A 22,256-nucleotide genomic window follows, 5' to 3' on the forward strand; every position below is an offset into this window, starting at 1 on the left:
GATGTCGGAGGTGCTAGATCTGGGCAGGGTAGTAAGGAAGTGTCAAGAAGGAAGGAAACGTATTCTGTTATGGTGAAGTCTAAGGATCCTGAGGAAGATGGGGATAAGATTAGAGAGAAAGTTAATAAAATGGATGCAGACGTGAAAGTGGAAAATGTGAGGAGGAACAGAAGTGGTGGGTTAATAATTGAGACGAGGAGTAAGGAGGAGATAAAGAGGAGAAAGTAAGTGGTGAAGACAAACCCGAGCTTTAATGCAGTAAATATTAACAAATTACATTCATGATAAAATAATTTTAAATATTCACAAACATATAAAGTTAAACACTGCGTCAGTACTAAACTACATCTATTAACAATACAAAACCTGAAATTAATTTACAGATTCACAGGCGTCGATCCAGTCGTTATACACATCCACTGGTGCTGAGAGAAGGTGTATTCTAGTTTGAAATGCTTCCAAACAAACTTCACACATTATTTTTCCTATACTTCGACTCTTATCCCTGAAAAAAAATACAAATTATTACATGTCCTAAAACAAGTTACATTTGTAACTGGAACATATAAATGGTTGAAAAAAGAAACAAATACTCACATTTTGACGTAGCAAGACTTCTCGTGATTGCAAAAGGTGCAATTAAATGCTTCATCCAATGGTACCACAGTTTTCCTCTTAGGAGCTAGCTTCCTTTTAGCACATCTACCCCCATGTTTATTTATTGAATTAAATTCTCTGGTACACTTTACTAAACGAAATCCACTTATCATTAAAGTTGGAAACTACAGCTGGGTACCACGTCGTTGCACTTTTGCAGTATACATAACAAATTACAAATCCCTGTCCTTAAATTTTTCGGTCGGATAAGCAAGGGATTATATTCACCTCGATTACAGTAGGCAATAAAGGGATTAAGTTGGGTAAATCAAAATCTGGCAGATCGTTTATCTGTGCTATTAAAAAGAAGGTTCAAGTTTAAAAAAAATCGTACTTTTTATACTGGAATAAATAGAATATTTTTTATTTTCTCAATGGTTTAATACTTGATATAAATTTGCTTGATTCCCTTAAAAGTGTTTGCTTGTGCCACTGTAATAATTTGATCATTTCAAAAAACAAAATTTTGACATTTGGCAACGTCCATTATACACAGTGTCCCATTAAAAGTCCGCGGAATTCTAGGGTCAGACCAGATAGAGATATTGAAAATTTCCAAACGCCATTTTTGGCTAGAACGGGAAAGCTTAACTTACATTACAAATGTTACGCATATATGCTGTGTGCCTTCTCGGGGAAAAGACACATTTGCGCTGTCCCTTTAAGCTAAAAATAATGGTGTTACAGAATTTTGATATCTCTAGCCGTTCTCAGCATATAAGCCGCGGACCATGACTGGGACAACCTGTATATAAAATTTATAGTTTGATGATTTAGACTTTTTGACAACTCGAATATACAGGGTATTCATTTTATCTTTTCACGCCTGAATATTACTGCATAGACAACCTATTTTACGTTTCATAAGCAGCTTTGATTAATTTTTGTTTTTAAATAATTTAAATTAATAATAATTACGTTAGCTTTAAAATGTTTTCGAATTCTGAAAAAACAGATATGCTATTAATGTTAGGAAAGTGTGACAAATATTTTGATGCTGCTGTTCGTCTTTGCGCCAGGCAATATCCCAATAGAAGAACTCCCTCAAATCAAGCGTTGAGAAAAACATCAAAAAACTTACCAGAATTTGGGTAATAAAAAAAATAAAGTTAGAAATCGAACTGTAACAATGCCTCTAAAAAAGTGCCTGCTCAAGCAGCACCGGGAGAGGGAAGAACAAATTCAACCAGGTAATTGAAAATCAACTTTTGAAATAGTAATGGTCCTAATAAATTGTATCTTTTCAGAAAATGAAGAAGTGGAGGCCATCCACGAAGAGGCCAAACGTTTGATGGAGTGCCTGGAGGAAGTCATCTCAGATAACTTTTAATTTTTTTTATATTTTTGTTTAAGTATTATTTATTTTTGTTTACGGTATTAAAAATATAGTATATTGTGTTTATATAGTATATTTTGTTTTATTTAAATACGATTTAACGTACGTATGATTTCCTGTGTGTGAAATTCAACAATACAGTGCCAATAAAAATCGAGCATATTATATGGCTATTGAGAATAAATCGAATCATAGCTACAATTTGAGAAACGTCTGTAAGAGTTAACGGCATTGTTTTCACGTGAAAACATTCATTAACTGCCAAACTTATAATCAAATGATGAAAAACACTCTTTGCAACGACAGCCTCCTTTATTGTTTTAATTAAGGAAATATCGTACTTGGTCTGCTTCTGTTATTTTGTTAAATTTATTTCTGGGTTTACATGCCTTCTTTTTTCCTCATTTGTACCTACATGTGTCAATAGTGAATGGTTCGTTAATAAAATAACGATCACTAGTTAAACTAATAATTTTTAAAGCGGTTTTGCGACTGTCCGGAATTTGGCCAATAACGCGTGGGTGTGGCGTACCTCGGTGCCAAGCCTGATAAATGTAACTTGGTTTAGAACGTGTAAAAAATTGTGCAGTTTATGTAGAAACCCTTCAAACAATATATTTGTATCAGAGACAAATATACGTACCTATACTGAATAAAGTGTGGAGTACTCTCGACAACTGATATCGTGCGATATTTGGATGTCTAGACTTCGAAAAAAAATGTAATTTTACCGTACATAAATGTAATAATTACCATATTTGTGATTTTTCAATTACATATTCGTAAAAAAGTAACAACTCAAGCTAGCCAAGAAGAGGAATGCAGCCGAAAAGTCCACAAGAAAACCCTTGAGCTGGCATAGAAGTCGGCGAAGAACCACAAAAAGTCTTCTAAAGAAGTGCCTGCTTAAGCAACGCCGGGAGAAAGAAGAACAAATTCAACCAGGTGATTGAAAATCAACTTTTGAAATAGTAATGGTTCTAATAATTTTTATCTTTTCAGAAAATGAAGAAGTGGGGGCCATCCACGAAGAGGCCAAACGTTTAATGGAGTGCCTGGACGCAATCATCTCAGACAGCTTTTAGATTTTTTATATTTTTGTTTAAGTATTGTTTATTTTTGTTTACGTTATTAAAAATATAGTATATTGTGTGTATATAGCGTGTTTTATTTTACTCAAATACGATTTAATGTACCTATGATTTCCTGTGTGTGAAATTCAACAATACTGTGCCAATAAAAATTGAGCATATTATATGGCTATTGAGAATAACATTCGCATTTTGGCAACTATAAATGCATATTAGTTGGAAATGTGTAGACACAGTTCTTTAACAAAGTAAAACAAGAATAAGTAAAAAAGAATAGAGATAATACGAGCACATATAGAACAAGTGTTCAAAACAATTGCTAACACATATGTATTAAAAATTTTACAATATTGTTAGGAAATAAAACCATACGCCACCCCGGTACGACGCCTTTAATCCGCCGAGAGCTGTCTGGTTTGTACGCCGATGATGACTCATCGACAGTGAGCGGCGGATCGCTAAAAGCAGCCTGGAAGCGTAAATCGCGAACGGCAATCTAGAAAGATCCCGATCACCCCACATCTAAAAGGAAGTGTGGGTTTAAATAGACTCTATCTTCCGGAACGAGGATATTCATTTAACGAGAAGAGTCCAGTCAAGCTGCGCCGCAATTATTTTGTGTACTCACTCTAAGCTGAGCTCTGTGTTATCAAACGTCTTTCCAGGACTTTTAAAGTTTTCTTCATCTTCTTATTTGGGTTTTACAAACAATATAAGATAAGTGTTACCATAATTTTCAATTCAGTGCTTTTGGGACCAATAATAATATTTTATCACTGTCAAGTTTTTTCTTTTGCGTTGTGTAACCCCTCTATCATTTTATGTTAGATTACATACAACTATTCACATAATAAATGTATAATGTTTGAATTTCCATATTCAGAATAAAAAAAAACTGTTGAAAATACTTTGTTGCCATGTATTGTTTTCGATTTCAATCTAACTACAAATTCCAACGAGTGGTGATCATTTTTATTTTTAGTACAAATACTTTTTTTCACTAGCAGCGACGAAGCATGCAAATGTCGACTCATTTAGCGGTAGCAAATTCAACTTTTGCGACCACCGGTTCAAAAAGAAGATTGAGGTTATGTACAATATATATAATTGATATAATTATTTCTTAAACTTATTATGTAATTACCATTACTTGAGTACACGCATAGTAGTTGGTAGACGGTGGAAGATAACATTAAGAGATAATGGAGATATGACAGCTAGAAAAAATTCTACAAACTTCAGCGACGATGATTTTCTTATGTATTGCGCCCCAAATCGTTACTTTCGGACTTTCGGACGCGCTATTTAAATTTGAGTGAAACTTTCAGAGTGCGACTGTTCGATCGTCAAGAATATTACCAACTTTTACAATATTCCAAAAGTGGTTAATTTTGCTTCTGAAAAGGCTAGATTTTTCATAAATGGAAAAAACAAGATTAAAAATATAACAATCATCAAGTTTATTCAAAAAATGTTTGTATTATTTCCAAAATTTTTTGGTGCTTTTAGGTTTACACCCTGATTAATTATTGTAATGTATTTTTTCATATGGTTTATATCATTATACTTGACATTCAACAACTGAATATATAGATAAAAAAAATATCAAAATAATCAAGTGCTTGTGCATTAGATTTCCGAATTCCTTAAAAATCAAAAGTATTTAGCAACGATTTTACACATGTTATTGAAGATATCCTCAATTTAAATGAGAGATACAACATTGTTACCATAATTAATAATTTCTAACCACCTCATAATGCCCTGGAAATAGATGGGACAGAGTACAGACAGTTTGATTTAGATGAACAAAATATTCTACGATACATAAGTATGTGGACACTTTTTGTGCAAGCGCTTAAAACAACACTCTTTTAAGATATGCCATGAATACACAGCAAATGCATCTGGAGACATTTTAGGGAGCACATTATTATGTTATTTACAAATCTACAATTCTGAAACTTTACCTTACGGCAATCTTAATGTTCCACATGAACAGTTTGCATATTACATTGATGGATTAGAAATTGCCTTCATTAATTCATTTAAATATAATAATGCACTTTTGCTTCAAGTTGGTACACATCTTAAAAATCATCTCCCCTTATAAGATGCAAGTAGCCATGTGGTAGTGGTAATTTCCCCCATGATTACCTTTTGCCCTTATTTGTGGAATTACGTGTATTTCATGCATTGAAATTCCACAATACGGAAACAAAGAAGCAACCTAGAAAACAGAGGAAATTAATCATTTTATCCCATTTATAGAGCATTTGTTAGTTCATTTGGTAGAATAAACAATAATCACATTATTATAGGTGTAAAAAATCGAATATTTACCAATCAATGTACCCCAATTATTATTCGTATACTTACCAACAATATATGTATTACTTGTAAACATTGTGGAATACGTAACTGTAATAAATACATACGCAATTCACATGGCTTCTTTTACAATTTGAATTCAAGAGTTCTCAGAGATCATGTTTTTCGTTCGTTGTCACTTTTAGTTCAATTTCTTACGGTGAGTGAATTCAAAAGCTGTCGTATTTCTGGCATGTGTAAACGGTTTTCTTTGTCTTGAAGATTTAGGTTAGGTTTGATTAAAAAAAAAACCAAAATCATGGAAAGTGGTAGAACAATTATTTAATGAACTTTATTAAACATAAGAAAAAATTGGCAATTATTTAAAATTGTAATTAATGGTACAGTTATGGCAAGTCATGGTAATTCCTCCAATGGAAGTGTTTGACAATTGATTTATATCTGTACTCATTGAGGTGCTAGTTAAGTTTGCCACAGGAATATTTATGGTAGTGTTACAAACATCTGAAGTTTTAGAAATTGGGCATGAAGAAGTTGACGGAATCGAAGGATCATATTCAGTGAAATCTGAATGTTCTTGGTGGGATCTTCCTTGCACCATTTGTGCAATTCTTTTTTATCTGTAATTGATTCCTCAATATAACCCTCCGCTACAGCGGAGGATTTCCAGCCCCCAAGGCGCTTCAATGATAAAATATCTTCGCCACATTCAGCCAACATTGTAGCGGAGGACCTACGTAGTGAATGGCCAGTATATAGCTCCGGATGTTCTAATTGCAAAAATTTTGCAATTTTATTGGGAGTATTACTAATTGTATTGTGCCCAATATTTTGTTTTACAGGTTTACCGCCTCGGAAACCAATTAAAACTTTTGGCATATCTGGACTAGGTCTGTTGGTAAAATATTTTTTAACAATTTTGATCCACAAAAGCTCAGTGATGACAAATTTGCTTGACGTAGCATTTTTGGTATGTGGTATATTGACTATGATAATGTCATCTTGAATGGTAATATCTTTCATGTGCATGTTGCACAATTCTTCTGGGCGACAAGCCCCAGCTAATCCAGTTATAAAAATCGCCTGTATAACAGAGAATTTACAACATAGGCAACAATTTACAATTGGAAATGGTACCTTTGTTGATAAAAAATCATTATCAGGAGCTTCTAACAAGAATTTTGTGATTTCGGCCCTCGAAAAAACACTCGATTTTTTGGGTTTGTATGCTGCATTTTGACGTTTTATAAAAGCCACCAATTTGTAATATTTTGAGATGTCGATGTCTTCCTTTAAGGAAATTGTCGACCGCAGCATTGAATACACCGACCATAAAGTCGACGGCTTCTTTTTCTTTGATTGTTCTTCAAAATATACTAAGAGTACATCTTCTGACGTTCCAGCGACCTCCTTTTTTGCACACCAGTCTTTATACTCTGCATACATTTTAAGGTAAACGGTTCTGGATTTTTCAGGTAATAACTTTTCCTCCAGATTTTTGGCCGCCTCCCTTAGTTCTGGAGGCGTACATTGTTCCATTCCAGTAAGGTTTTTTTCTGTAGACATTATTGCGAAAATTCGAAAAATGCTGCTACCATTAAAAATTTTCAAATGTCAAACAACAATAGCGTCACTTCACCAGCGACTACTATGATGTTAATTTTTGTGAACTTAAACATTTTTCGTCAAAAATTGAAGGTTTATTTTTTCAATTTATTGCATTTTACAGTTTCTACTAGTAAAAAATCATGCTTCATGCCTGCTAATGAAAAAAATAGTATATTAACCACGGTTGTAAAGCCACTTCTAGACCTCGCGCTTTAAAGCCCTCGACGCTGCGCGTCTCGGGTTCTACTTTGCGCTCAGTCTAGAATGCTTGGTCTTGCAACCTTGGCTAATAATATACTATTTTTGTTGCTTAACGAAAAATAGTAGGAGTAATATTTTTTTAGGTAAAATTAAAATTTTGTAATATACCGGATTTTTACCGGCTCAATCCTACCGTCATAAATCAAGGATTTGTCTCAGCATCTTGCCACCTCAATATCTGTTGCTGGGTAGTCTGGTTAAACATTTTTGGTACATTAAACCAGCACAAACACAATTTACAACTGTGGGTTTGCCTATTAGCTGCTCCATTGTCGTCTTCACAATACCCTAATTTTACAACAATCATAAATTGTGCTATCTGGGGTACTGTACCTTTTTACATTTAAACAGAACAGTGAATGTCACTTGACCATTAGTGTTATCTTATGAGATTTTCAGTACCCTTTCGCTTGACTCATTTTCAACACGCTTCTGTGCAGGTGTTTATTCAGAAATAGAAGGATAGTAAACATTAATTGACAGAAGCTCATACTTGTATTGTAATCAAGTGGCGGACTTTAAACGTTAGGTCTGCCACTTTTATTTTCCACTACTGTAAAGAAAAATTGGAAAATATATTCCTTTATGAAAAAATTATGATTTTGTAGAAACCGAAATTTTGGAACAAAATTTATTCCAAAGTCGGACACTTAATTTGAGACAAAATCATAAAAATTATGCATCTTGAAGTTGTTTACGTGTAAACAATCACGTAAATAACTGCACGTGCCCAATCCTATCTCTATTTTCAGGTAAGTGCCTTGTTTGGGAATTTGGCTAACTGCAGGGGGTAAACTGACACGTGCAAGTGACCAACACTCATTCCAGCCGGTGGTCCTAATTTGATCACCAGCTCTGCAGAGGTCGTTAAGCCGATCCGAAATTGAGGACGGACTAAGGGATTAGGTACCTAGTTGGGAAAAGTACTGATATCAGCTGCAGACACTATCTCATGATATTATTTATTACTTTTTAACTTACTATTTAATTATCGCTAATGCTAAAAAATAAAACTTTCTGAAAATGAAAATTCATGCTAGTTAGATAGTTACCATGAACCTAATTATGTTAGATTGTATATACTGATAGTATTTTTATTTGTTCCTCACTTGTAAAAATCGATTTTTAAAGTTACGGTATTCAACTTAAAAATGTCTCTCAATTGGCTAGCTCCAGAAGGTGATTGGCTCGCTTGCAGGTGGCCAGTCATATCCTTGTGTCGGCCAGTAAAACCCTTTTACCATGCTAGTGTTGTTTTTATTTAAATAAATAGCTTTTAAAGTGCTAAAAATTTAGTTTAAATACAATTACAAACACAAATAATTTCCGACTAGAAATTAACGGATGGTAAGGTGGTTATTAGAACAGAATAAGTATAGACGATTTCATCATTACATTATTATGATATTTAGGCAAAAAAAATGTCCATGTTTGCTTACTTAGTCTATTCTAGTTGATTTTTGCCACAGAATTTCTTTTTCTTTAAATATGTAATAATAATATAAATGATCATAATTGTAATAATTATTACCACATTTTCTGCAGATTTTGGAAGGTTTTTAGAACCAGTAGTGCCAATAACATCGATCACTGAACTCAAAAAGTAAATTTATTTTGATAAACGCACGCTGTAAGGAACCGGTTTCTGCCTAAGGGTCCTGCGGCAGGATCCAGAGCAAACTCCATCAACAAATGAAGCTCGATTAATTAATAGTAATGGCAGTATAAACAGAGAAGTGATATGTTGTCCCAGGGTGTTTGCGGAGCTCTTCGACGCTTCTGGTGTCGGTCTTCAGAACGGAAACTTCCCTCGGCCATTTCCTTTTTGTTTACCCCCTCAATTAGAGTTTTAGGGGTTTTAATGCCAGATCGATTTTTAAACGCTTCGTTTCATCATTAGCTCCGATGAGTCACATGCACGAAGCCGGAAAATTTAATCTGCAATCAATTAAAATCACGTTTTTCGAGCTGTTTTTACAGGGTGGACTCCTATGTGGAGGCACAAATGAAATTTCCACTAAAAGATAATTATCGCGGTTTGAGTGAGAAATGTCGCTGCAAGAGTCGTCGGGCTTTTGTTCGGCTTTATTAACAACATAAAAACGAACCGGGAAAAAAGTGTGTTATTAAAACGAAGAAAACGAATTTCCTCGGCCATCATCAATTTTAGTGAGGTGCTCGCCGAACGGCTGGCACGAGTAATTAAATTAGGAGGAGGAATCACGTTGTCTGCAATTAAACAATAATGAAAATACACGGAAAGACTAAGAAAGGCATTAGTTTGGCCAGAATTTGGGTTGCTGGTAATTCGAGAACATATTGCTTTTTAATTTGGGGCGTCTAATTTATAACCCGGTAAGGACGTGAAATGCAATATGTATGGTAGGTGTTCTTGTGTTTTATAGTGTGATAAAAATGTAAAATAATGGCTCAAGCTCAATACATATATTGTTCAACGTGTAAAGTGTAAAATGTATAAAATCAAGCATGTATAAAGGGATAAATTATAATTATAATTTGTTTCAAGATTATAAGGAGAATCAATAGTTTTTATGAATAATTTAAGCAACTACAGCCGCGAAGTTAATTTTATATAATCTTTAGATTATAACTTGGTGGATTTTTCTCACAGTGTTATTACTATTATCTACATTTTTACTTCCCGAGCGTAAGCTAACGTAGTATTGTAATTAACTCCATCGGCTGACTCCCCTTGTATTTTTTCGACTTTTCGTGACACCTAAAATACGAAGAAATAGGTCTTCCGTTTCCGTCGGTCTGTCTGCCGTCTGTCCACATTTTTATTAAACGATAATCTTCGAAACTACTGGACCGATTAATGTCAAATATTGTACGTATATTAGAACTATCATCTAGATGGTAAGACGCCAATCAAAAATTGACAATAATCCCCACCAACAATTTGATGACGTCATCTCCAAAATTTACAATAGTAAATTTGTATTAATTACAAAAAATAAGATACTCCTGCATTTATGGTGTATGAATCCGTGTTGAGTTTACACCTTATACATCCAGATTTTTGAAAAAAAAATCAAAATTGTATAACGACATTTTGCATTTTAACTTCGAAATTGCCAAATCGAATAATCTGAAATTCTGAAAACGCTTTAAGGTGATTGTAAGCATGGTAAATCCCTAATGAAAATTTATTCTTTCTTCCCCTCCCAAAAAATGAATGACGTCATCTTAAAATTTTGGTAAATAAATCCTCTCTGAAGCATGCAAAGTGTTGTGACTCAATACTTGTAGTTCATCAGTGCACTTATAGATTTTAGATATACTTATATCGAGTCAAAAAAATTAATGAACGGACAGCTAACTGTATTCATTAAATCAAAAACGAGTCGATCAAATAGTACTTTTCTGAAAAATATGGATTTATTTATATTCGACCAACATTTTGATATAACAACTTTTCGTTTTTCCTTTTTATTAAATTTTATAATTTTTTGAAATCACAATCTTTCCTTCTTTCGTTTTCTTTAATTTCTCAATTCTTCCAATTTTCAATGTTTCGGTTTCATAATTTTTGATTTTGGCAACTTTGTCTTTAATTTTTCGTTTTTTTGTGTTTCAATGTTTTGGTTCGTAATTTTGGCTTTTGCAACTTTAATTTCACCAATTTTTCGATTTTTCGATTTATAATTTTTTAATTTTTCAATTTTTAATTTTATGATTTTTTAATTTTTCGTTTCCTGGATTTTTCTAGTTCCTGATTATTATTTTTCATTTTCTCGATTTTATATCTCAATTTTTCGTTTTTTTTCATTCCCTTCATTTTTCAATGTTTGTTTCTTTGGATTTTATAATTTTTCGTTTATTTATTTTTCAAATTTTCAATAATTGATTTTTCAGTTCGTCGATTTCCTAATTCTAAAATTTTTAAAAATGTAGCAATTTTTGAATTTTTTAATTATTCGATTTTCCAGTTTTGCTAATTTTCAATATATCGATTTTACAATATTTCGCTTTTTCGATTTTGCAGTTTTTCGTTTTTTAAATTTCTTCAATTTGTTGATTTGCATTTTTTGTTTCTGCTTTGTGTTGTCTTTATTTTTTCAATTTTTCGGTTTTTCGTTGTAATTTTATAACTTTTCCTTATCAATGAAATTTGTTTCAATTTTTCGTTTCCTCAATTTGTCAAGTTTTTGATTTATAATTTTTAGATTTTTCAAAGTTTTCATATTATCCTTATTCGTGTTTTGCATTTGCGTGCAAGTTTTGATTTTTTTTTATTCAAACAGTTGAAAAATCGAAAAATTAAAAAACTAAAAATTCTTAAAAAAATACAAATCGAAAAACTGAAAAAACGGTAAACTTAAAAATTGAAAATATTAATGAATCAAAAGATTACAAAGAAGAAAAAACGAATCGGATCGAGGAATTGGAAAATTCAACCATTTTAAAGTCGAAAAATGTAAAGTTGGAAGATTGAAAAATTAAATATCGAGAAATTGAAAAATTAGCAATCGAAAAATTGAAAAATCGAATAAAGGATAGAGTAAAAAAAAATTTAAATTGTAATTATTATTAAAACATATTTAAAATGGAAAATAAAGTAATTGTGAATCAAAAATGACAGAAATGAAAGATTGAAAATTCCAAAAACTGAAAAATTTTACACTGATAAGGAAAAGTTATAAATTCACGAAAAAACGAAAAATTGAAAAAAATGAAGAAAATACAAAGCAGAAAAAAAATTACACATCAGAAAATAGAAGAAATAAGAAATTGAATAATCGAAACACTGAAAAACTAATAACTGAAAATTTATGAAATTGCAAATAGAAAAATTGCAAAATCTAGAAAGTGAAAAATTTAAAAATGAGACTCGAAGGGATACATACTATAAAATTGAAGAAACAAAAATTAAAATTTGAAAAATTGCAAATTGAAAAATTTTAGAAACGAAATATTGAAAAAAACAAACAACTGTAAAATCGGAACATCGAAAAATAGAAGAATTCTAAAAATAAAAAGAAAGAAAACCCTAAATAAAAATTAAAAAAAATTAAAAACTGAAAAGACGAGAAGCTTTAAATCGAAAAATTACAAAATTTAAAAATTGAAGAAATAAGAAAAAAAAAAGGTAATTGAAAAACACATCGAAAAATTGTAAATTGAAAGAATACAATTACAAAACCGAAATATTAAAAGATCGAATAATTGAACAAATAAAGAAACTAAAAAACGAAACGAAAAATTACAAACCGAAAATTTAAAAAATAAAAAATTAAATCGTTAAACTCAATTCGAAAAATTGCGAAATCTAAAAATTGAAAAATTCAAACGTGGAAAATTGAAAGTTTTCATATTATCCTTATACGTGTTTTGCTTTGCAAGTTTGCAAGTTTTGATTTTTTTTTATTCAAACTATTGAAAAATCGAAAAATTAAAAATCGAAAAACTAAAAATTCTTAAAAAAAGTACAAATCCAAAAACTGAAAAAACGGTAAACTTAAAAATTGAAAATATTAATGAATCGAAAGATTAGAAAGAAGAAAAAACGAATCGGATCGAGCAATTGGAAAATTCAGCATACGTAAAATCGAAATATAGAATTGTCAAAATTTGTCAAAAGTCGAAAAATGTAAAATTAAAAGATTGAAAAATTAAATATCGAGTAATTGAAAAATTAAAAATAGAAAACTGAAAAATCCAATAAAAGAAAGAGTCAAAATTTTTTAAAATTGTAATTATGACTCGTATTAAAAATATATTTAAAATGGAAAATAAAGTAATTGTAAATCAAAAACAAAAGAAACGCAAAATTAAAAATTCTAAAAGTTGAAAAATCGAAAAATTGAAAATTGAAAATTCCAAAAACTGAAAAATTTTACACTGATAAGGAAAAGTTATAAATTCACGAAAAAACGAAAAATTGAAAAAATGAAGAAAATACAAAGCAGATACAAAAAATTACACATCAGAAAATTGAAGAAAAATAAAAATTGAACAATTGAAACACTGAAAAACTAATAAATGAAAATTTATGAAACTACAAATAGAAAAATTGCAAAAGTGAAAAATTTAAAAATGAGACTCGAAGGGCTACATACTCTAAAATTTAAGAAACAAAAATGAAAAATGGAAAAATTGAAAAATTTTAGAAACGAAAAATTGAAAAAACAGATAATTGTAAAATCGGAACATTGAAAAATAGAAGAATTCTAAAAATAAACAGAAAGAAAAACCTAAATGAAAATTAAAAAATTAAAAATTGAAAAGACGAGAAACTTTAAATCGAAAAATCAGAAAATTTAAAAAGTGAAGAAATAAGAAAAAAAGTAATTGAAAAGCCGCATATCGAAAAATTATAAAAACAAAAAATCGAAAAATTGCGAAATCAAAAAACTTAAAAATTCAAACGTGGAAAATTGAAAAACTGAAAAATTTAAAATTGGAAACTCAAAAAATTGAAACACTGAACAGAAAAAAAAGAAAAATTGAAGAATTGGAAAATTCAAGTCAAAAAAACTGTGGAAGTGTTATTTACGTCACTGGTTTTTACTTTATATGGGTTATCGGAAAACAAAAATCGCTGAAATTTTCTATGGTTTTTGAAAGAATATACTTCAGACACGAGGGAAGTTCTCTCGAAATAACCTTTGACCATTTTTTTTTCGATTTATAGAGGTAACACACTGAGATGTGTAAAGAAATCTTGTTTAGTTCATCAATGCAATTATTTTTATGATGAATAAGAAATGCAAAGCTGAATAGGGACTTAGTTATATCTTCCAGGAGTTTATTCTTAAGCGTTTTGAGTTCCTTTTATTTTATTACGATCGATATCGTTTTTCACCGAGTTATTATTGCGTACTATTTGTCCAACCGATTTAATTCTCTGTATTCTCTGCTATGCCGTTTTTATATTTTACTTAAAAGAAAAACAGAACACTGAACGAGAACAAACATTAATTTGCGGTAATCTTTGAGATAATGATTGTGGACTTTTGTTTATTTTGTTTGACATTCAGGCCACTCACTTGGGCTTTAACTTGGTTCATGATTCAATTGTGATGTATAATTTTCGTATATATTTTCGTAGGTAAAAAGCTAGAAAAATTTTTTTTTCTACTATTTATAGTTGACTAGCTTGAAAGTTTGGTTTAGGGCTCGGAGTTTTTGGTTCAATTATTACCTAATTTTAAAATTATTTGGTAGTGTAACATTGTCCAGCTGAATAAATGTAACTCATAGGTTATAGGTATTATTGATGAAATGATTGAAGTCAAGTTCATCTAATGTAAACTCAAAATTAATAATAAGAAAATGAAGTTAAAATTGTTTAGTTCATCAACATATTTATAACGAAAATTCCGTTGAAATCAAAATACCCGCCTTGTAAGCGATTTGTTAGTATTACATGGAATGACCCATTATTATTAATTAAATCGTGATTATGGTATATTATTTTCATCCCTTGCAACCACCTACCTCTACGTATTGCGCCGTAATTTAAACCCCTGCTCATCTCCTTTATTATTCCGTTGGTGAATTCCGACTGTATCTCAAGATGAAAGGATTAGTTCGCATCTTCATCAAGACGCTAATGTTGCCTTCTGTCACCATTAAAGTTTTATTACGCATCAGCTTAAAGCCGTTTTTAATTAATCGAATCCGGGCCAGACCAGAAACTTCGTTCATATATACATACAAAGATGTTTTTCCAGTTCGAGAAATATGCTATTTATTGAAATGTAAAAAGAAAAACTCCTCTCCATGTGCATGAAACTGTATCTGTTGACATTTAATAACTCGGAAAAATAAAAACAAAAGAACGTCGTTGGAAAACTCGTGTTTTCGCCTAAATGGATTTATCTGTGATTACGGCTCTGGAAATCAAACGCTGGAACGCTGTTTCTGCTGTAATAATTTTTGCTAAATGGAATGTTTCGTTAGATGGGATACGTCGACCTCCTTCTGTGAGTTGTGTCTGTTTTCTTTGTCATGTGTATAAATAGTTGTTAAGTCGAATGATTTTTCTTTATTTGCTCGTACAAAAAAATTCCTGGACTCGTCGTTTTATTATTAAGTGACCAGGAAAATTGGAAAATAAGGGACGGGAAAAATCTACAGAAATGTTTTATGTTATATAGAGCAATGTAGGAAGAGATGTAAAGGAAACTGGGACAAAGTGGTAATACTTTTATTTGTCCTTGTTTTTGCAATTCTGTGATCAACATTTTTTTTAGTGTTTTGTTGACACGTCTAACTCACTCATTATGTTAATATAACGGGTGTTCATTGTTTTTTTTTTAAGTCTGCGCTGAAATTCAAATTTGTGTAATGTAAGTTCACTTTTTTCCATGTAGTAAGTGAGGAGAATAAAAAAGACTATTTTTTTTATTTAAAATTTATATTAAAAACAAGTTTGATATTATAATAGATTATAAAATTTGATATCAGTCAGTCTAGCTGCTTCGGAGATTATTACTATAATTAAAATCGACACAGATGACCGACGACATACAAGAGATAGACAAAAGGGAACGGGAGAACTATATTTTATACAGTGAGGGGCATGAAATGTCAAAGGGACATGAAAGTAGCCACTCTCCGGTTGAACCCTATTACAGTAGTCCTTGGTTAAGCTTAGAAATTAAAAAAGAAATGGACTTTTTAAAAGACGTAGATTGATATGGATCAATAAGAGGCGGCAATATAGACAGAAGTCTTTCCACAACTAGTTGTCAATGGAAGAATATCAGACTTAGCCGTAGTATTCAAGAACTATTATTTATTGAAAAAGTCTTAAATTTGTAATTAAAATAGAAACGTTTCGCAGGTTTTTTGGAAAGATAAGTTTTTTTCGATAATGTTGTACAAACACGGCTTTCAAATATTGTGTATTGCAGATGACTCCTCTTCTAATAAATTTCTTTACGTACCTATAATCAGTAAAGCGTGAGGTACTCTCGACAACTGATATCGAGCAATATTTGGATGTCAAGACTGTAAAAAAGAACGGTAATTTTACCCTATATAAATGTAATAATTAACGATATTTGTGATTTTTCAATGACATCTTTTCTATTTCCATCAATTCCTCTGAACGTCATATACCCCCCCTACTTAGTAGAAAAGAAAAACCCTTCTTCCCCCTCCGTCGTGCGTTTTGATAAGCGGTATCTTGGGCAGGTATAAATTGTTCGATGGGCCCTTTTCCATTCAGTCTGCATTTTGTGTTTGTGGTTACAATTTCGAAATGGCCAGCTGCGAACACAAGAATTTCGAAATCGATGCCTCTGTGGACAGGCAAATTCAAAATTGTTTCGAGGAGATGGTGAATTTTGAAATGCTGAAGCTGGATTCGGGTCTATCAGTCAACGAAAGACGAAGCATCGCGGTGGGGCTTGTGCTAGTGAAGAAAGAACAACTAAAATTAGCCAAGAAGAGGAAGGCAGCCGAGAAGTCCAAAAGAAAACCCTTGAGCTACCAGAGAAGGCGGCGGAGAACCTCAAGGAGTCTCCTAAAAAAGTGCCTGCTCAAGCAGCACTGGGAGAGAGAGGATCAAATTCAACTAGGTAATTGAAAATCAACTTTTGAAATAGGAATTGTCCTAATAATTTTTACCTTTTCAGAAAATGAAGAAGAAGACGCCATCCACTAAGAAGCCAAACGTTCACCGGAGTGCCTGGAGGAAGTCATATCAGACGACTTCTAGATTTTTTATATTTTTGTTTATTATTTATTTTTGTTTACTTCATTAAAAATATAGTATATTGTGTGTATATGGTTTATGCTTTACTTAAATACGATTTAATATACCTGTGACTTCCTGTGTATGAAATTCAACAATACTGTGCCAATAAAATTTGAGCATCTTATATGGCGATTGAGAATAACATTCGCATTTTGGCAGCTATAAATGCATATTTATTGGAAATGTTAAAAAATAATTGTTAAAAACAATTGCTAACACATAAGTATTAAAAATGTTACAATATTGAGCTAGCTGGTTTGTACGCCGATGATGACTCGTCGACACCGAGCGGCGGATCGCCAAAAAGAGCCTGGAAGCGTAAATCGCGAACGGCAATCCAGAAAGATCCCGATCACCGCACATCTAAAAGGAAGTGTGGGTTTAAATAGACTCCACCTTCGGGAACGAGGATATTCATTTAACGAGAAGAGTCCAGTCATGCTGCGCCGGAATTATTTTGTGTAATCACTGTAAGCTGAGCTCTGTGTTATCGGACGTTTTTCCAGCGCTGTTAAAGTTTTCTTCATCTTCTTATTTGGGTTCTACAAACAATATAAGATAAGTGTTACCATACTTTTCAGTTCCGTGCCTTTGTGACCAATGATAATATTTTATCACTGTCAAGTTTTTTCTTTTGCGTTGTGTAACTCCTATATCACTTTATGTTGGATTACATACAACTATTCACATAACAAATGTATAATATTTGAATTTTCACATTTAGAATAAAAAAAAAACTGTTGAAAATACTTTGTTGCCATGTATTGTTTTCGATTTCAATCTGACTACAAATTCCAACGCGTGGTGATCATTTTTATTTTTAATACAAATACTTTTTTTGTTGCTTAACGAAAAATAGTAGGAGTAATATTTTTTTAGGTAAAATTAAAATTTTGTAATATGCCGGCTCAATCCTACCGTCATAAATCAAGGATTTGTCTCAATATCTTGCCACCTCAATATCCGTTGTGGGTTTGCCTATTAGCTGCTGCATTGTCGTCTTCACAATACCCTAATTTTACAACAACCATATAACCTTGTGCTATCTGGGGTACTATACCTAGTTACATACAGCGTGTTATTGAAAATTACGTACAAAATAAAATCGGCAATTGGTCTCGCAGTATGGATGCTAAAATTAAAAAAAAGATCAGGCAAAAGTGTTCTCCTTTTAGAGACATAAATTATTAAAATTGTCCGCCTCTGATAAACAGATTATCTTTCGTTTCTATAGCAACCTTTAGTCTTGACAAAAGTTTTATTGTTACAGTTGCTAGGATTTACTAAAATAAATTAAGTTTACACATTTATCCTTCAGTAGCGTCTATAAAGGTTGGATAAGGGTTAATTTTCCCCTTATAATTTTGATAACACAAAATAAGTTCTTCAGACTTCTTAAACTTCGCGAATAACTGTCAATTCTCTTGTACGTACCTTTCAATAACACCCTGTATAAACAGCACAGTGAATGTAACTTGACCATTAGTGTTATCACTGTTATCAGATTTTTAGTACCGTTTTGCTTGACTAATCTTCAACACGCTTCTGTGCAGGTGTTTATTCATAAATAGAAGGATAGTAAACATTAATTGGGGAAAACCCATACTTATATGGTAATCATGTGGCGGACATTAAACGTTAGGTCTGCCACTTGTAGTTTCTACTACTGTAAAGAAAAATTGGAAAATATATTCCTTTATGAAAAAATTATGAATTTTGTAGAAATCGAAATTTTGGAACAAAATTTATTCCTAAGTCGGACACTTAATTTGAGACAAATCATAAAATGTATCCATCGCGGAGTGCAAGTAACCAACACTCATACCAGCTGGTGGCCCTAAATTGATGACCAGCTCTGCAGGGGTCGTTAAAAGCCGATCCGAAATTGCGGACGGACTAAGGGATTAGTTAGTACCTTACATCAAGTGGGTCGCGGTCCCGCGAAGTAGGTACCTACTTGGGAAAAGTACTGACGGCAGCTACATACATATTTCATGATATTATTTATAACTTTCTAACTTACTATTTAATTATCGCGAATGTTAAAATATAAAAATTCGCGAAAATGAAAATTTATGCTACTAGGGCAACTAGAAATATTATCTACCTAGCCATGAAGGAAACCATGGACACCGGTGTCGTTAATATGTCAAATACTGCCATTTATTCTAACCCTGCACCGAAAATTTGAGTTCATTTGGATGACTCATTTCGCTTTTATAAGTTGTTACACAAAGAAAAATGAGCAACTTAAAATTAGAGGATTGCAGCGTTATAAAATTCCTCAAAAAAGAAGGCCAGCAACCAAAGACAATTCGTGAGATGATGGTGGCAGTTTATGGAAATAATGCACCGTCTTATTACCTAATAAAATTTTCGTCTAAACAGTTTCGGTAGAAACTTGAATCCATCGAAGACGACCCCAGAAATGGAAAACCAAAAACAGCAACAGATGCAGAAACGACTCAAAAAGTTGAAGCTATGGTCCTCGAGGATCGGTGTCTTAAAGTTTACACAATTAGCAAGACATTAAAAATGTCCGAATCTAGTGTAATAACAATATTGCACAAAAATTTGCGTAAGGCAACTAATGAGAAACGGCCCATGTTGACCAACAGAGAAGTGTTTCTGTTTCACGACAATGCGAGGGTGCATAAGGCGGCCAAAATTCAGCACGTTGTGCAAGAATTCAGGTTCGTTGGAGTGGATCATTTCCCCTATATTTCTGATCTAGCTGCATCTGACTTTTATTTATTCAGATTTAAAAAAAAAACGTCTCCGCGGACCTCGTTTTAAGTCTGATGAATGCCTAAAAGAAGCAGTTTAACATTTTTTCGACGATCAGGAAGAAATATTTTTTTTCAAGGGCATAAATTCATTGGAGAGTAAATGGCGCAAGTGCGTTGATGTAGGGGGTGATTATATTGAAAAATAAAAGTATCACCAAAATCGTACGTCTTTTGTTTCATAGTCAGGTAGAAAATATATTTAGTGGCCCTCGTGGCTAGATAGTTACCTTGAACCGAACTATTATCCCTTCACGGTCTTTATATAGTAGGGTTGGCCATGAAAATCTAGTGAGGTTGTTGGTATTCGATGCAGAAGAATAAAAATTCTACATTTATGTTTTATTAAATTAAAGGTTAAAAAATATGCCAGAAATATAAACATTTTTGTCGATACTTTCAGTTTTCAGTAGCAATGTCCAAATTAACGGTGTTCATTTCTTAGAAAGCATAAAACTTTACGCTATTTAAAACAGTTTTTCGGCTTTTTGCAAGTGTTTATTTCATATGTAAGGAACAAACACTAAAATTTCACTTAAACATTGTTTTTATATGAATGGGGGTTCTATATACGACTATTGTCGCATGCCACATTTACCATCTCATCTTTAATTCTCAATCATCAGTTCGTTCTGCTCGCCCAGTCTTCATAGAAATGGAAATTTCGACCTTTGTGAACAGCTTATTTGCATATCTTCTAACTTATCTTTTCACTTTTCTAAGATTACTAAAAGGGTTGGTAAAAACAACAACCTTAATCTAGTGCTTTGAAGGGTTTAGCTCTTCTGAAACATTTTTCCGGCCGTAAATTGAATGATTTATCTATATACTTAGCTATTACTAATGCTTACGTAAGTGTTCTTTATTTGCTTCCATGAAGAGTTACAAAATTAAAATGAAAATGCTTGGTGAAAAGTAACAACGTGGATAATCTAACTAAAATTATACTTATTTTGTTGTACCTTTGGTAGTTTTTCACATGCTACCTTGGTGAATTTAGAACGAAAATGCGTAAAAATATCACCCCCAGACAAGCTACAATTAATTCACTCCATTTCCATTATGTCGCTATGAAAATCTGTATAATCATCGTCATTTTCAAATTCAGATTCTGAATCAGATTCACCTGGCGAAATAATGAAAGGAGGTATAGATTCGTACGAAAGATTTCCCATATTTTTTTCCCAATCTGCCAAAATAAGTTTTTCACAATGTTTACCAAAACTTTGACACATGCTTGGAGTACATTTAGAAAGCGCCTCAAGCCATAAATTCTCCAGCCTATTTTTTAATGAAGGCTGAGAATTTATATGCTTGTTGTAATAGTTCTTACAAAATTGCCATTTCTCTTGATGTCTCGTCTACCAAATATCTTTTTTTTTTTTGTTTTTGAAGGATTTAATTAAACCCCCAACTGTTTCTTCGAAAATTTTTTGTCAAATTCAACACTATGTTTAAAGAGCCATTCCGGCATTTCAGATTTTTTACTAGAAAATGTGGGAGGTTTATCCAACTGAACCGAATGATACGGTGCATTGTCTAAAACGACCACACATTTTTAGTTCCACTTTGCCAAAGCAGGAGTGAACTGAATAACCAACCAATTTTGCAAAATTGTCCCATCCATCGTTTTATGATAAGTCACAATCCCTTTTCTGGCTTATTGTAATGAACGAAAATATAATTCCTTGCCTACTCGCCCGGAAGATTAAGTATAAAGTTTTTTTTTGTATGTAGAAATTTGAATTAAATTTTTACTAAAGAAGTGTCGTTGCCCCAACAGAAAAACGAAATTTAAGGAAAAAAGTCATATCATAATTTTCAGCCTTTTAATGTTAAAATGATTAACAATTTAATTTCATGACCAAACCAATAAAATGAAACAGAGCATATAAAAACTAAACTATAGAATAAAATGTCGTTATAAATATCCAACGGTGCTAATACAAAGTGTATTCCGGTTTGAAATGCTTCCAAACAAACTCCACACGTTATTTTTGCTACACTTTGACCCTTATCCCTGAAAGAAAAGCACAAATTATTACATGATCTAAAATAGGGTACATTTGTACTGAAGCCATAACTAAAAACAATAAATCCTCACATTTTGACATAAGCAAGACTTCTCGTGATTGCAAAAATGGACAATTAAATTCTTGATCCAAAGGTACCAGAGCTTTCGTTTTCGGAGTTGGCTTCCATTTCGCACATCTACGGCCAATTTTTATTTACGAGAATTAAATTCACCGGTACACTTCGTCATACGAAATTAACTAATGTTCAAAACTGTTACAGGGTGTCTGGAAAATGGCGGATTAACTCTCCGCCACGCTCTTAACTATCTGTTTGGAAAAAAAGTAAAAAAAAATCATTCTCACATTTTGGTGGAGTTATGATGACAAGTTTTTTTCGATAATGTGGTATAAACACAGCTTTCATATATTGTGTATGGC

The 22,256-nt window shown here is 32.1% G+C and overlaps 1 protein-coding gene across 1 annotated transcript; it reads right to left on the reverse strand.

Moving 5' to 3' along the window:
- Nucleotides 1-372: 372 nt before the first annotated feature.
- On the reverse strand, nucleotides 373-1,305 carry LOC135128203 (transcription elongation factor 1 homolog). The gene is made up of 3 exons (XM_064055096.1): nucleotides 1,268-1,305; nucleotides 598-702; nucleotides 373-505 (listed from the first exon to the last, which is right to left on the reverse strand). Exons 1-3 carry the CDS (start codon nucleotides 1,303-1,305, stop codon nucleotides 373-375), a joined length of 276 nt encoding a protein of 91 aa, XP_063911166.1.
- Between the last annotated feature and the right edge of the window lie 20,951 nt (nucleotides 1,306-22,256).

Source organism: Zophobas morio, unplaced genomic scaffold (assembly GCF_036711695.1).
Source record: "Zophobas morio isolate AGI-343-1 ecotype UQ-CSIRO unplaced genomic scaffold, CSIRO_AGI_Zmor_V1 ptg000012l, whole genome shotgun sequence".
Classification (NCBI taxonomy): Eukaryota; Metazoa; Arthropoda; class Insecta; order Coleoptera; family Tenebrionidae; genus Zophobas; species Zophobas morio.